This window comes from Tympanuchus pallidicinctus, unplaced genomic scaffold (genome assembly GCF_026119805.1).
Source record: "Tympanuchus pallidicinctus isolate F22 unplaced genomic scaffold, pur_lepc_1.0 scaffold4, whole genome shotgun sequence".
NCBI classification, from domain to species: Eukaryota; Metazoa; Chordata; class Aves; order Galliformes; family Phasianidae; genus Tympanuchus; species Tympanuchus pallidicinctus.
Genome location: NW_026294758.1, coordinates 45,989,152 through 46,006,445, shown reverse-complemented (window position 1 = coordinate 46,006,445; position 17,294 = coordinate 45,989,152). Strand labels below are relative to the sequence as shown.

The 17,294-nt window shown below is 38.7% G+C and overlaps 1 protein-coding gene across 4 annotated transcripts in view; it reads left to right on the top strand.

Annotated features, from left to right (window-relative positions):
• KDM4C (lysine demethylase 4C) overlaps positions 1 to 17,294 on the top strand; it is a 299,770-nt gene that overhangs the window by 214,857 nt on the left and 67,619 nt on the right. For all 4 annotated transcript variants that reach the window (XM_052700472.1, XM_052700471.1, XM_052700470.1 and 1 more), the window contains 2 exons: positions 724 to 779; positions 8,961 to 9,069. In XM_052700472.1, the coding sequence (XP_052556432.1) occupies positions 724 to 779; positions 8,961 to 9,069 (165 nt within the window). The remainder of the gene's footprint in view (positions 1 to 723; positions 780 to 8,960; positions 9,070 to 17,294) is intronic.

Here is a 17,294-nt window from a genome sequence, read left to right as displayed (position 1 = left end):
TTGTTATTCTAAGCCTTTAGATTTTTGGATTTAAGAGTTCTGGTGAACTGGAACCTGGAATAAGTGGGGTTCAATCCTAGGTCTCTTGTGTTTAAAGCAATGAACCTCACGTCTGTACACCTCTGTAATAACATTAACTACATTAAAATGGCACTGTATGAAAAAATATGTTACTCTGTGATATTGGTAGGTAAGGTGACATGTTATCTGCTTAAATTGCGAAGAAAATTCATTAGTTGCAAGGAAGTACTTTGTTGTTAGGGTCTTTCTTAAAAGAAAGTATCAAACACAGAATGTCTTTCATTATTTGAATTGAATCAATGGCTTATGAGACAGTGCTTTCTTCCTAACTTTTATTAAGCTAATTATGCATCATTTTATTGTGTTTTACTATAGTAGGTTTCGTGGCAATTCTAGCCTTTCCGTTGCAGTACTAGCTGAATGCTTTTTCATTTGGTGTTGCCTTCAAAGAGATTCTGTAACTTTATTCAAGGGTAGTATTTAAAACTTATTTTTCTTCAGCTCTTTTGAATTGTCAGTCTTTTTGTTATTATGTTCTTTTTTTTTTTTTTTCTATAAGGAAGTGCGTTGCTTTTAAGTGGCAGGTTGTATGCTAGTACTGAACTATATTAGCAATTTACATGTACTTAAGATCAGTTTAGTAAGACTGCTTTGTAACCAGTCAATAAAGCTCACTTGTTTCTACACTGTTTTTATTTTTAGGAATGTTGTCTCTGCAATTTGAGAGGTGGTGCATTAAAACAAACTACTGACAAGAAGTAAGTAATAAATTCTTTGAGATTGCACATTTTTGTTTAAAATTTTTTCCTAACGCTTTCTCATGTACTGAGCATTTGTAATCTTAATTACTTGACAGTGTGCTTTTAAGATGAATCTGTGCAGAATTAAAATCACTCCCCCTGAAATGCGTCATTGGCATTTTGTGAAATAGTTAGATGCTAAAATGTGTATTTGTTTTAGTATTTGCACACGCTTACTTGTTGCAAATTCTATTCTGCTTGTCGTTGTGTAAAGAAAGCAAATGAGATCTCATTTGTCATTGCTTGCATGAGAAAATCTTATCAAACAGTGAAGTGTAGTTTATTCTTTAGCACTGAAAATTTGTTATTAGTAAATTTATACAGAACCTTTGAACCTCTCCTAGAAAAAATATTTTAAATTAATTAATCTGAATCACTGAATCACAGAATCATCAAGGTTGGAAAAGACCTACAAGATCATCCAGTCCAACCATCCACCTATCACCAATAGTTCTCACTAAACCATGTCCCTCAACACAATGTGCAAATGTTCCTTGAGCACCTCTAGGATCGGTGACTCCTCCACAGCCCATTCCAGTGCCTGACCACTCTTTCAGAGAAGTAGTATTTCCTAAAGTCCAGCCTGAATCTCCCCTGGCACAGCTTGGAGCCATTCCCTCTGGTCCTATCACCAGTTACATGAGAAAAGAGGCTGATCCCCAGCTCACTACAACTTCCCTTTAGGAAGTTATAGAGAGCATTAAGGTCTGCCCTGAGCCTCCTCCAGGCTGAACATTCCCAGCTCCTTCAGCCGCTCCTAATATGCCCTGTGCTTCAGACCCCTCACCAGCTTTGTTGCCCTTCTTTGAACCCACTCCAGGGCCTCAATGTCTTTCTTGCAGCGGGAGGCCCAAAACTGGACACAGTAGTTGAGGTGCTCACCAGAGCTGAGTACAGGGGGACAATCACTTCTCTGTTCCTGCTGGCAACTCTGTTCCTGATGCAAGCCAGGATGCCATTGGCCTTCTTGGCCACCTGGGCACACTGCTGGCTCATGTTCAGCCGAGCATCAATCAATACCCCCAGGTTCATTTCCTCTACACAGTCTTCCAGCCACTCTGCCTCAAGCCTGTAGCGTTGCCTGGGGTTATTGAGGCCAAAGTGCAGGACCCAGCATTTGGTCTTGTTGAACCTCATCCCATTGGCTTCAGCCCAGCTATCCAACCTGTCCCATCAGGTATCATGGTGGTTGAAGTCCTCCAGGAGAACTGGTGCCTGTGATTGTGAGACTACTTTCATCAATTTCCTCCTTCTAGTGAGGAGGAACACACCCACAAATATGTCACCCATATTGGCCTTCCTTTTAGTTGTCACCTATAAGCTCTCCCTTCACTCATCATTCATCTCTGGGCAGAAGTCAGTACATGTATTTTTCTCCCACATAAAGTGCAGCTCCATGGCATCATCTTGCTTGTCTGTCTTTACAAAAAATACATACTCATCCATGAATGTGTTCCGGTCATGCAAAATGTCTCACCATGTCTCCATGATCTCAGTAAGATCATGGTCCTTGGACTGTACACAGATCTCTAATTCTTCCTGTTATTTGCAATGCTATGTCCATTGGTATAGAGTTACTTTAAAGAAGAAAAGGGAACAGGATTTATATTTCCTTGGGGGGATACAAAAAGATCATAGAATGATAGACTCTTAGAATGGCTTAGGTCAAAAAGGACCGCAATTATCATCTGATTTTAACCGCCTGCTCTGTGCAGGGTCGCCATCCACCACATCAGGCTGCCCAGAACCACATCCAGCCTGGCCTTGAATACCTTCAGGGATAGGGCATCCACTACCTTCCTGGGCAATCTGTTCCAGTGTGTCACCACCCTCTGTGTGAAAAACTTCTTCCTAATATCTAACCTAAACCTTTCCTGCTTCAGTTCCAGACCATTCCCCGTTTTCTTGTCACTGTCCATTCTTGTAAACAGTCATTCCCCCTCCTGTTTATAAGCTCCCTTCAAGAACTGGAAGGCCACAGTGAGGTCTCCCTGGAGTGTTCTCTTCTCCAGTCTAAACCCAGTTCCCTCAAACTTTCTTCATAGAAGAGGTGCTCCAGCCTTCTGATCATCTTAGTGGCCCTCCTCTTGTCCCGCTCTAAGAGCTCCATGTTCTTCCTGTAGTGAGGGCCCCAGGACTGAATGTAGTACTCCTGATGTGGCCTCACAAGAGCTGAGTAGAAGGGGAAAATCACCTCCTTCTCCCTGCTGGCGACCCCTTTTTTAATGCAGCCCAGGATATAGTTGGCTTTTCAGGCTGCAAGCGCATACTGATAGCTCATGTCCAGCATCTCTTCCACCAGGACCCCCGAGTCCTTTTCCACAGGGCTGCTCTTAAGGGGCTCTTCTCCCTGTTTGTATAAAATACCTGGGATTGCCCTGACCCAAGAGCAGCACCCTGCCCTGAACATCATGGGCCCACTTTTACAGCCAGTTCAGGTCCCTCTGGATGGCTTCCCTTTCCTCCAGTGTATTGACCATACTATTCAGCTTGGTGTCATCTGCAAACTTGCAGTGGCACTCGGTGCCATTGTCCGTGTCATTGATGAAGATGTTGAAGAGTACTGTTTTAAGAACGATCCCTTCAAGAGGTACACCGCTTGTGACTGGTCTACACACTAAAGACCTTCTGTAACTATACATACCGCTGAGGTGACTGGCCTTCTGGCTTATGCGATGGAAGGCAGCTAAGGAACATTTGTCACTGTTTTGGTTGGCCTTGCTTATTTCATGAGTTAGTTCAATGGCATGAGCATTTCCATTTTGGACACCATACCCCAAGCCCTTCAGTTTTAACGCCCACCTCAATAAGTTTGCCAGCCCACTGCTGAAGATAGCCCTGCCTTTTCTACACAGACATATCCCATCTATCCATAATGTGTTGTAATCCTCATAGAAATTCCCATCGTCATGAAAACTGTGAGTGTTGTGTCAGCACCAGCCATATATCTGGAATTTGGACAGGCATTATATGTCAATTTCTGCTGCCCTCTTTCCTCCAGATGGCAAAATTGAGAAGGTAACCTGGGCACCAGTCTTTTTCACTTGCACTCCCATGGCTTTATACTATTCTTTAATTCTGCCCGTATTCCAGCTTCCAGTGTCATTCATGCCCACAGTAAAAAGGAGCAGAAAATAATAGTCTATGCTTTAGACAATCTATTGCACACTGTTTCCAGTATCCCATATCTTGGCTCCTGAGAGGCAGCAAACCAATCAAGACTCCCTGTCACGCCAACAGAAGAGACCCTTCATGCCTTTTAAGGGAGAGTCACCGACTACAAGCACTTAGTGTTTCCTTTTATGATGTCCTCTGTAAGCTGTTAATATGACTTCTCCTTGCAGACCTTGGTCATGGGTTTGCATAAGCTTCGTATCTGCTTTTAGTAGTGAAGTTAGAAGGTGGGGGCTGAAGGGGAGGTCTGCTTTTGTGTATCACCAGGGGCTGAAGTGCCTCCTCAGTATTACCCAGTCCCAGAAGATGGTCCTTAAACCAGCTCTCTCTCAGCATCTCTAATGCTATGCAGCTTTTTAACTGCTTCTTGCAACTCAGCCACTAGTCATAAACGATCATTCACCTGTGCACACCTTGGACAGGTACTTACCTTAACACCAGGAGAAGGTTCAAAGCATTTGGTGCAACGAGCTGCTTTAACCTAAATCTCCTTTCTCACCCGTTCATTCTGGGTAAATATATCAGGTATCTCTGAGGATTTTCTCGCAGGGGCACTGATTTTAACCCTCAAGTGAGTGCCCACCTCCATACTCACAGAAATCAGGAGCACTTCCCTGGTTGTGAATCTGCATGCAAGGTACAGAACCCTGCCTGAGCGAACTGCAGCAACAGAGTGCTGTTCCTTGATGAAAAGAAAGTGTTCCACATCTTCTGTTTCCTACATGTCCAAACCCGCACAAACCCGCCATGCCACACCATGCCCTTAATGATTTCCATGCCCTTGTCACCATGCCCCTGGTCACTCTAACTCCCTAGGGGCTGTCTCTGTGTGTGTGGAGGATTGCACCATCACTTCTCACCCTGCCCATGCTATATCAGAGCTGTTCCTCATCAGTGCTTCTCCCTTCCTGGTCAGGTAAGGCTGGGGCTCCTATCTCTCCCTGTGCTTCTCTCTTTGTGGTTTTTGCCATGGTTCTGCCTTGCTGGCAGGAGTCTCCCAGCTGCCTCCATTCTGGAGCTGATCCTATCAAAGTTATCAACATTATCCTCATCCTAAATCCAACATGCAGCACCATAACATCTACTAAGGAGCAAGTTTCCTGTAACCCATCTGAAACTGGAACAGTAAATGAAACAGATAAAATGGGGAGTGGTGCAGTTTATTATTATTTTTAATCCCAATATTGGAACACTCTTCATGTATTTTGAGTCTTCATTGAACCTGTTGCATTCTTTTAGTAACTTAGTAATATCTTGTAAACTTCTTTCTTTAACCCTTAGAACTACAGCGTGATTGTTTAGCAGTGTGATCATTCCACTTATCAGGCCAGAATTTGTTAGCGATTTGCAACTGATTGCATAGTTTTTTTTTTTAGTGTTGTAAATAGTTGGGTGAGGAGAACGTTGCATGTGGAATTTATGGATCAGATCTTAACTTAAACAAACATTAATTCTGTTGACATATTAATGGAGATTTTGACCAACACTTGCCAATACTCAGTACTCAGCTGGCTTTTAGATCTGTTCTTAGCTCTCCTAAATAGTTGTTTGCTACCTGCTTTTTCTAACTTGAGAAAAAGGAAATTACATCAAAATAGAATTTATGATGTCCTTCTGATATTTGGAGCTATTGGATTGCATCTTTGAAAACAGAGAAATCTTTGTTGTAGGTCAATTAAAATATTGTAGAAATAGGTTACAAGATTTAGCCATAGCAATAAAAACCACTACAGGGATCTGCAGAAAGTGTCTTCCTCTTTGTAATTATTCCTGAAGTGTTCAGTTTTGCATTTCATCCCTCTGGGTTACTATTACAGATTTCTGTAATGTGCTCTGTAAAAGTAGTTAACTTCTTGTTTTCCTGTTTCCATAACACATCACACTTGCTATACAGTGTCTAGTTTTCACTTTTCTCAGTATTCTATCTTCGAGCGTTATCTCCTATTTTTAACTTCTGAAAGTTTTCAGAAGTGTGTTCCAATTACTATTTTGTTTTCTCCATCAAGTATAAAATCCAACTCTGAGATATTTTCTGTGTACTGAGATTCCTTCTTCTCAGGTGAACACAGCAATTATTTCAAGTCCTATTATGTTGAGAGAAGTCAGAGTATAAAGGGCTGTGTTAAGGTTTATTGAAGAGACATTTTATTTATAGCATTTCTGTCCACATAAAGCTTAGATGGTAAGACACCTGTTATTAAGAGTGCAATTTTGCAGGCAGGCATCAATGAAAGAAAAATGTTATTAAAAGAAAAAAAAAGTGTGTATACCCTTTTAAAGCATGTGAACAACAAAAAGAGCACTGGAAGTAACATTGTTCTGCTACTTAATGCTATTCACAAGTTGGGACAGACAAAATTGAGACTTTTATGCCCTCTTTGCCTCTGTCTTCAATACCAGTGATGTGCACTACAGGTCCTACGAGGTGGAGGATTGTGGCTGCTCTAACAGTAAACTCCCAGCCAACCCAGATTTGTGCAAGATTTTCTGCTGGATACATACTAGTTTTTTGGGCCTGGAAGAATTGATCTCAGAGAGCTGGCTGATGTCACCTTTGCTCTTCTAGCTATTTTTAAATGGTGTGGGAAATATGGAGAGGTCCCAGTAGATTGGAAGCTGGCAAATGTTATGAAAATACCAGTTTTGAAGAAGAATAAGGAGAACTCTATAATTGCAGGCCTGTCAGTGTCATTTCATTGCTTGGCAAAATTATGGAGATTATTCTGGGAGTTACTGAAAAACACCTGAAAGACAATTAGAGAGTTACAGAATGGCTTGGATTGAAAGCTGCCTTAAATATCATCTACTTCCAACCCCTCTGGCATGAAATGGGGCATTCATTGTATACACAGCTTCTCGGTGTAACCCGTGTCAGTGCCTCACCATCTTCTCAGTAAAAGTTTTCCTCACAACATCTACCCTGAATCTCCCCTTTTAGTTAAGAACCATTCCCCCCTTGCCCTATCTCTATCAGATCTTATAAAAAGTCTCTTTCCTTTTCATAAGGTGCCTTTAAGTGTTAGAAGGCCTCAGTGAGGTCTCCCTTGTGCTTGTCTCTTCTCCCTGAGCCTAGATCCCTCAGCCTTTATCTTTTTAAGAGAGATGCCACAGCCTCCGATCATCTAAATGATTCCAGCCTCCTCTGGATCCACTCCAACAGCTCTGTATCCTTCCTTTACTGGGTGAAGCAGACCTGTACACAGTACACTGAGTGAGGCCTCAGAAAGGCAAAGCAGAAGGGGAAGGTCACTGCCCTCATCCTGCTGGCATCCCCTCTTTTGATGCACCAGAGGATACAGTTGGTCTTCCAGGTTGCAAAAGCACACTGCTGGCTTACTTCCAGGTTTTCATACACCAGGACTCCAAAATCTTTCTCAGCAGAGCAGCTCTCAATAAGTTCTTCTCCCAGTCTGTTCTATTGTCTGGGATTGCCCTAATGATGACAGTGACATTGCTGTCATTGGTCCTAACCAACACAAGTTCGTGAGGGTTTTGTCTTTATTAATTAATGGTCTTAATTTTTTATGTTATGATGAGGTTGCCCATCAGGTTGATCTAAGGAATCCAGTAGATGTGAACTTCTTGGATTTCAGGAAAGCTTTCTGTACTGTCTCTATTAGTATCCTCCTAGAGAAAATCATCTACACATCTAGATGTGTACACATCTAGACAAAAACAAAATGTTATGAGTGAACAATTGGCCTGCAGGTTGGGCTTGAAGCATTATTGGGCTCAAAACATTATGAGGTCACATTATGAGGCTGATGGCCAGTCATTAATTGTGCTCCCGAGGCTCTTTTTGAGGGCCAGTTTTCTTCAATGTTTTTCTGTTTTTTGAACACAAGTCTCAAATGTATACTAAGTAATTTTGTGGACAATGCTAAATTGAGAGTTGACTCCCTCAAGGGTAGAGAGCCCTTGCCGAGGAATTTTGACATATTTCAGGACTAGACAATCACCAAGCATATGAAATTAAGAAAGAGCTAGTGTTCAATTCTGCCAGGTCACAGCAACCTTGGATATAGACTGAGAGGTCAGAGGCTGGAAGGCAAGCCCATGGAAAGGGATTTGGGGGTTCTAGTTGACAGCAAGATGAATATGAGTCAGCAGTGTGCTCTGGCAGCATAAGGGCCAGCTGTACTCTGGGAGTGGGTCAGACCCAGCACTGTCAGCTGGTGAGGAGAAAGGGTTGTCTCACTCTACTCTGCTCTGCACTCTTCACTCTGAGCACTGTGTGCAGTTCTGGACACCACTCTGCGAGAAGGACATAAAACTATTAGAGAGCTTCCTCAGGAGGGAAACAAACATGGTGAGTGGTCTATGAGGGCAAGACATGCAAGGAGTGGCTGAGGTCCCTGGGTTTGTTCAGCTCAAAGCAGAAGGAGGCTGCAGCTCCTCTAAAGGGAGTGGAAGGGCAGCGCTGAGTTCTGTTCTCTGGTCACAGTGACAGGGACCAAGGGCAAGGAATGGAGCTGTCAAGGAGGGTCAGGGAGCATTAGGAAAAGATTCTTCACCAGGTGGGCATGGAACATGGGTGGTCCTGGATGGAGCCAGGAGTTGGAGTCAGTGTGCCTTGTGGGTCCCTCAACTTGATATATTTTATGATTCTGTGAAAATACTGTAGGTAAAAAATTGCTTATTAATAAAACAGCCTGGCTGAGGCATGCGCCCCTGGATAGAACACCTACAAAGATATTGCACTTAAGAAATACAATATGAAAAGTATTTACTTTTTTTTTTTTTTTTTCCAAATAAAAATTTAGAGTCTAAAATGATGTTTACATGAAGTGTTAGTGTTGTAAATTGTGTTAACTTGTTTCAAAGAAGTCTTCTGAAATCCTGGAAGGCAAATGTCTGGATGTGGTTGCCTTGTAAAATAGAAACAACAAATTGCAGGTAATGAAACATCACTTGTATTTGTACCGAGTTTTTCTGGTAGTATTCTTGACCTGCCACTTTTCACAGGTGGGCTCATGTAATGTGTGCAATTGCCGTTCCAGAAGTCAGATTTGGTAATGTCACAGAACGTACACCGATAGACACTAGCAGAATACCTTTACAAAGATTAAAATTGGTGAGTACTATATTCATATATACTTTATGTATTCTTTGCTATTAAGATATTCCAATATTTTGAAGTGCATTCAAAATCTGAATCATTGTTGCCAGTTACAGGAATTAAACTATGTTTAAGGTTAGAAGTACGTAACTGAGGCGTTACTGATATCCACCTATTAGTTTCTGCAAATAATGGCAATTCATTAACACCATTTACAATCTCTGGTATTTGTTTAAAAAAGTTTGAATCTGTCCTCCCCCAGACGAACAACAGAAAACTTGACCAGTGTCAACCGTGAAAGTTCAGCTTCTGGATTTCTGCTGACAACGAAAGCACTGAGACTATGAATATCACATAGTACATATTTGTGAGATCTTTTTATTATGTATTTTTGCCTCAAGGAACAATTTGTTGAGGTAAAAAGATGTATGATCTGGTTGTCATGCAGTATCTCTACCATCTGGATATTGAGAAGCATGCATAAAACAGATCACGCATTATATTAAATTGAAAAAAACAAAACTCTTTCCTAAGGAATTCTGAAAGCTGTTGTAAAAAAAAGAAAAAAATGTATATCCACTGCTAACATTCTAGAAAGTTGACAAAACTGGGAGACATATTCAAGAGCAATTTAGGATAATGTTCCTTGCTATGTGACAAAGAAAATTAATAAATTTGACAGAGTTTGCTTCTATGATATCATCTTCTGCAAGAAGATGACTGGTGGACCACTAGAATGATGTAGGGAAATGATGTCACTAATTTTTGCATCTGCTTTGTGCTTTTTCAGAAATATTTCTTGATTTATCTGACCATACACTAATTTCTTGCACAGTTTACATAATATTCCTGAATGCTATTTTAGGATTTGTTTAGTTTAATATCCTCTGTGTAACAGAGGAATGGAGTGAGTGTTCTTTCATCATCCTTCCCTTTAATTTTGTTTCTCATAACTTCAAAATCTTGGATTTTTTAGTTTTTTTAATAACATGAATGCAAATCCTCTTTTCTCTGTGACAGAAGGTATCTCAGGATCTTGTTTGAACAGGCAGTGTCTTCTTAGATTGACGGTCCCAGACCTTTCCTAATCTGGAAATATAACCAATAGAAGCACTGAGAATTAATTCAAAGTTTTTATATGTTTTGAGGATCATAAACAGTCACAGACAATTGTCTGTTTGGAAGTGATTGATCCGGAGGTTGAAATCACAAAAATGTGTAGTTTACCCGGTACTGAAATTCATCCTTTTATGAGATGCCCATTCCTTGAACTGTATAAGAGTAATAGATGCATTCTGGAGAAGGCTTCAATTAACTTTAGATTATTTAATGTAAAGGTATGGAATCAAAATGCACAAAATTTGTGAAGTGTGCAATTTACAATTTCTAGGTCATTTCTGCTGAGTACAAGGCAATTATGTTAATCAGTTATTTATAACTGGCAACTTTGTTTTTCCTGCAGTTGGTAGAAAATTGGTTGCAGTCTTTTTTTTAATTCTTGAAGCCTCTTTCAGAATAAAATGACATTGAGATGCTACATATTGTCTTTAGCTACACATACCCTTTCCATCTCAAGCAAGTGCTTGATTATTTAGAAATACAGTGCTTGCTTTTAAGAGTTTATGTATTTGATTGAAATTAATATTCTGATGAAGGAACTCAGTTGGATACAGAAAAATCAGTGGTGGGGTGCTTTATAATAGCCATCAATGTGCTACTGCCCCAGGTAGTGAGTGGATGGCCTTATTGTGAGGCAAGGAAGCACTGTAATCTTGGATTGAGTCATTAAACCTTACTTTTCCAAGACATCATTTCAGACATTGAATTTATAATGAAATAGCTAGGCCTGTTCTAATTTAAGGGAAGTATGCAGTTTGACAATCTCTCAAAGGCCCTATTATGATTTAATGTCAATAAATCTATAAATTGTTGTTCCTTGGTTAAAAATCTGCTCTGAAAAACACCAGTAGTCTAAGTCTGTTCTTATGTTACAGTGAATTTCATGAGTAACACTGTAGTATTTTTCTTTTTTTTAATAATATATCTTTGGTGGAATTGCATGGCTATTTAATATTTTCTCAAAATATTTTAAAGCCCCTTGTATTAGATATTTTTTGTAAATTATTTTATTTCCTTAAACACAGGGTTCATGTTTCTCTGCTACTGTCAGTAACACTGAATAAGTCAAATGTCATCATTGTGTTAGTGTTCTTAACTGTTGATTCTGCAGAATAACATTCATGCTCTCATGCCCACTGACTTCAGGGTCTTTGCCTTGGAGAACCCTAAGCATGGTGTTATAATAGCTTTCAGAATCTGTAAGCAATTGATTCAGGACAGTTTTTCCTTTTAAAATTGCAAGTCTTGCCAGTAACACTCTTCAGCAGCCAATTCCTCTTCCATTCCTGTCCAGTTTTTTAGGTTACGGATATGTTTTTTCATCATTCTTCACCATTCAGCGCTATTGTTTTGTACATCTTTTGCTCATATTGAGTGCTTATAAGTAATACATGTTTTAAAAACTACATTTTGGGGTCTGTCTTTAAAATCTTATTCATATTAAGGCCTGTGATAGCTAATAGTTACAGTTGGTCCTATTATGTTTAGTTGCTGCCTTATATGTTTTGTTGATTTTTAATATCCACAGGAAACAACAGAAAACAAATACAGAAGGATATAATACATTCTAGGGTGCAGCCAAACAAGATGTAGATGTTACAATGTGAGAATAGTTCTAATTGTTTTAAGTGTTGTAAATATTTATCTGTCTGCTTCTTTCTGTATCCTTTCCTCCATTCCTTCATTACTTTCCCTTTTCTCTCTTTCCTATCTTTCACTTCCTCTGAAATAAAAAGAAAAGCAAATAAGCAAAGCATCTATTGTTTTCAGAAATCTGTAGAGACTGGGCTGACATTTTCTTTAATGTAGCATCTACTAAAGAAAATAAAAGGAAATAAAAAGTCAGTGTTTGCTTTTTGATAAATTAAAGAACATCTGTGCAAATGGAAACATATTGGTAGGTTATTTTTACTGCCTAGTTGATATGTGTAGTGATTGCTGTTAAATAGTTTTAATTCACTAGACATTTTTGGGTTGAAATCAATCCGTTTTCTGTAAATCTTTCTATTATTAAATATCATCTATTTCCTTCAGAGTAAATTCCATATTTGTATTTTGCATACAGTAGTTTGCTACTGCATGCAGTAGCAGCTACAAAGTTGTTTTATACAATAATTTAATGTTTGCAAATTTTTGACTTTATAGAATACCAAAACGTTTTTATATTTGCCCGTTTTTTTAGTGGGTTACATATCATGTTCTGTCATTGTTAAAAATTCATGACACACTGAAGTGTTTATGAAATGCTGAACCCCTTGAAAATGATTCTTTTCTCAGTGAAAATAGTCTGAATCAATATTGATAAAAGATTTTGTTGTTGTGTCTTTTAATAAGAAAAAAAAAATGTTGTGCTGAGATAAAACAGGTTGTATCACGCCTTGTCGTTTTGAGCTGTGTTTCCATGATATTGGTGTTATCTAACTAAGTTTAATGTGGAAGCAAAGCCTTCCACTCACCTTCAGTGTAGAGAGAAACCCACGATGCTGCTGTCTTCTCTTTATTTTCCTCTAGCAGTAACTTTTGTCTGTTTTTGAAACTTTGTGAATGGGAAAACGAGATTGTCCTGATGTCTTTTGACAGTCAGCCTGGGTATTGAGTCTGGATGGTCATATCTGACAGGCACTTTGAGTTTACATTAACTGTGTAAAATTAAAATCTGTGATTATTTAACTAGAAAGCAAGTATTTTGGATTTAAAATTCAGAGTCTTACACTCAGGTTCTAAGGTGAAATGGCTGGAAGACATACCTCACCACAGCATAAATTTTAAAACATTGTATGGAAACTGCTCTGCAAACACTTTGAATCAAAGAATCATGTAGGTTGGAAAAGACCTTCAAGAACATCAGGTTCTGCTGTCAATGTGTTCTACCAGGTCCCCAGCACTAACCCATCTCCCTTAGTGACATGTGTGCGTGTGTCTTAAATATCTGCAGGTATGGCAGCTCCACTGCTTCCCAGGGCAGTCTGTTGTGATGCTTGACCGCTCTCTCTGTGAAGGGACTCCCATCTAAATCCTTTTTGGCATGATTTGAGACCATTTCCTCACGTCCTGTCACTTCTCAACTGTGAAAACAGACACCTTCCTCGCTGCTACATTCTTTCAGGTAGTTGCAGAGACCTTCAGAAGTTCCCTCTGCTGCTTCTCATAACTTTTGTTTTCTAGTACTTTTTCCGGACTTTTTAAGTCTTCTCTGCACAAGCTAGAGCAACTCAGTAGCCTTCTTGTAGTGAAGGACCGCAAACTGAACACAGTGTTCAAGCTGTAGTCTCACCTGTGCCAATTACAGAGGGACGATCATCTCTCCAGTCCTGCTGATCATACTATTCCTTATGCAGGCCACAATGCTTTGGCCTTCTTAGTCATCTGGACACACTGCTGGCTCCTGTTCAAGAGGTTGCCAATCAACATCTCCAGGTCCTTTTCTGCTGGGCAGATTTCCAGCCACTCTTACCCCAGCCTGTAACATTTATGGTGGTGTTGTGACTCAGGTGCAGGACCCAGCACTTGGCTTTATGTGTCTGGACTCAGCCCATTGATTCAGCCTACTCAGATTCTTGTGCAGTGCTTTACTGTTCTCAAACAGATCAACAGTTCTATCTAGCTTAGTATTATTTGTGAGCTTTCTGAGGGTGTACTCAATTCACACTGTCCAGATCACTGATAAAAATGGTAACCAAAACTGGCCCTGGTACCGAGCTCCTGGAAATATCACTGGTGTCAGCTGCTAACTGGTTTGAGCTTCCTTCACAATGGTTCTTAGAGCCAGTCCACCCAGCTAGTTCTTCACCCAGCAAACTATACACATCTAAGCCACGAGCAGCCAATTTCTCCAGAAGAATGCTATGGGAAACAGTGTCAAAAACTTTATGAAAATCCACATATATAATGTCTGCAGCCTTTTTCTCACCTACTACCCTGGTCATCTTGTCATGCAAGGAGATCAGGTTAGTCATAAATGCATTCTGGCTGCTGCTGATCACTGTCACATATGTGACAATCTTACTTGAATGGTTTCTATTCCAGTTGTGTCCCTATTGTAACAGCAGATTAAGGGGAAGAAATACACGAAGAGCAATTTAAGTACTGTTTTATCACAGTGAGAGCATAGAACCAGGTAACACGAAAGGCAGAGTTGGTGATAAGAAGTAGTTTGGAGAAGGGGCTGCATTAAATTTGACTAAAATTTGTATATGGTAAGTTTCAGCTGGTGACAGTTTGTTACAAGTGTGAGATGAAGAGGAATATTTTTGAGTGAGTGCATTTGTAGTGCTAGTTTTCATTTCAATAATTTATCCAAAGCACATAAATTTGGGTTTCCAGCCAATTTTGTTATGTTTGTTGGTTTTTTCTTTTAAATTTTAATTTTCTTTGCATTGTTCCATTTGTTCTTACATCTCCACGAAAAGCCTAAACACCTGCCTTTGAAAACGTGTTTTCTTTGGCTACTTATATATGTAAGGCCTTGAGTCATAGAAAACAGACTGTGGATTCCTGGACTTGTTAAAGTTAACATTAAAACTCCATTTTACTGTGGGAATGAAAAAGCTTTCCCCCCAAGTATTTACATAGTCTCTGCTTTCAAAGAGTGTTAATTACTTAGCTCTACTTAGAAACAGAAACGATGTCTGCAGGAAAAAATCTCTGGAGATGAAAAATCAAACTGACCTCTCAAAAATAAATGCAGCTCTTAAGGAGAAAGAATAAGTGCTCTCTTGTGTGTCATTCGATTTTATTAAAACAGCATATTCTATAAGTAGAATTAAATACAAATGCTTACTACTATGTGGCCAAGGAATGTAAACCAACAGGAATAGTGAGCCTGGTTTCATTTACCTTTGTCAGACATATGACTTACCATCAACAGTAGACATTGTAAATGAGAATGATTAAGTTTTCATCTGCTATAAAAGAAACATTTAAGTAAGATCATTAGCATCTGTTCCTCAACCTATGTATTTATGAATTCTAAAATTAGACTTTGAATAGAATAAACTGTTCAGCGGGATACATTGTCTGCTTTTGATATTGTCAGTATTTTATGATACTTAGGTATTGAATTGACTTTGTTTTTACAGGCAGTCACTGCAGTGCTGTACTGAAGCATGCACCTGATATGCTTTTGTTTCTTTATCTTTAAAGCTTCCTGTTATTTTTACATTTGAAATCCTATTTCTCCAACAAAATAGAGGTAGAAAATGAGTTTTGGAATAGCTCAAGTTGCCCTGAAGCTTTTGATGACCTCAAATTTGTATTTGACAAGTGAACCGAGTATAAGCACAAGTGTACTCTGAGTGAGGAACATTATTTTGAAAAGAAATTTACACTGTGATGATGACTTATCTACAAGCCTTTCAGTATCTGGCTGAAGCCATAAAGTTCTTTTTAGAAGCCTATACACTTTAAAATTTGCACCTGAAGGCAAATAATAGTGAGCTTGAAAGCCAAAGATTATAGTTTTGAAAGGTACATCAATTCTGAAAATACAGAGGTTTCTCTGTGGTCTGCCACTGAAGAATGGATTCAAATGGAAAATGTGTATGACCTTTTAAAAGAATGAACAAATATTCTTCTGCCTGTCATCCTACTTCAAGGATTAAAGGCATTTAAGAGACTCCTCATGTTCTAATTTCTCATGTTCTAATTTGTAATAAAATTCATTTGTTAAACTGCAGTATGATTGTAGATCTGTTGTAGTTACTTTATGATAGAGTAAATAAAAAATATGTGTAATGAGAATATTGGTACTGCCATGCATTTCTGGTAGTGTAATAAAACTATTCCTTTGTACTCTGTCACACGAAACAGCAAGAAAATAGAAATTTTGTGATAGATTTCAAAATATTTGTATATTAAAAAAACCCCAAACCTATCAGTGAAATAACATTAGCACAATTTTTCAATTAAGAATATTAAAGTAGAAAATGATGCATTAGATGATTATGCAACCAAACTGTGTAATTGGTTAAAAATATACTGACATTTTTACATACAATCACATACAAAATACTATTTAGTCCATTTGTTTCAATTGCCTGGTTCTTTAGATTTTGAATCTAATGAATCTACACTGCTGGCTGCATAGTGCTTGCTGTCAAAATGATCTGCTACAATGAGCAGGTCCTACTGCAAACTATCAGTATTTGTATTACCCAACTATAAAGTCTGTAGAAAAACATGGAAAATGTTAGATGTCTCTTACTACAAATAATATTTGAACATGTCTTTAAGCAGGACAGTAGAGGGTTTAAAATGTTAACTAGCCCACTGAATTTCTTTTTACTAGTGAACAGAGAACTTTATGTATAATAGATTTTTCTTGTAAAAAGTCTTGGAATTTTAAGCTCTGATGATTGATAGTCTGTAATAAGCTGTGTAAGTGATAGAGTCAGGCTTATGTTTTAAGTTCACCTCTGTTGATGCAGCCTGTATTTGTGTATAGTGGGCCTCATGTGTTGTGTCCAAACACAAAATGTCAGTTGTGTAATCTGAGAAAGGTAAATCATGAGTTAAATATGATTATGTCCAGAGGTGGATGTGATTGAAGAGCTAAATTAAATACTGAGTTTTGAAGTGAATATTAATGTCTGTGGTGAAGAATCATTTCATCTCATAGATAATATTCTACATTGTCAGGCATGGAATAACTCTCTGACCTCTAGTAATTTGATGAGATTTTCATAACATTTGTATTAAAAAGAATATATAGAAATGCTGAACTTACTTCCATTTTGGCTTAGATTTATTTAAACCTTATAATAAAGCTTTCAGAAGTGCTTACATGCTTTAAAGGTCAGAGACCACTTTCGAATATGATTTGAGTATTTAAGGACAATAGTACTTTTTGTCCAGAAGAGCAAAAGGACTTGTGATTGTATTTCATATCAAAGATTAATTTTTTACTGGAATGCATTTGCAGGATCTTCTAATTGAACCAATAAGGTTGCAGGTCAGATCTGAATAAGGAGGAGATGAACTTACTGAATTGAGGTCTCCTTCTGTGGTTATTCATGCAGGCTTTGCACACAGTGTACTTTCATAAGCCATATTTATTCTATAATTTACCTTCCATTTTTGTTGTGGCTGATGATACCTAATGTCTGTGTCAGATTTGGTATTAT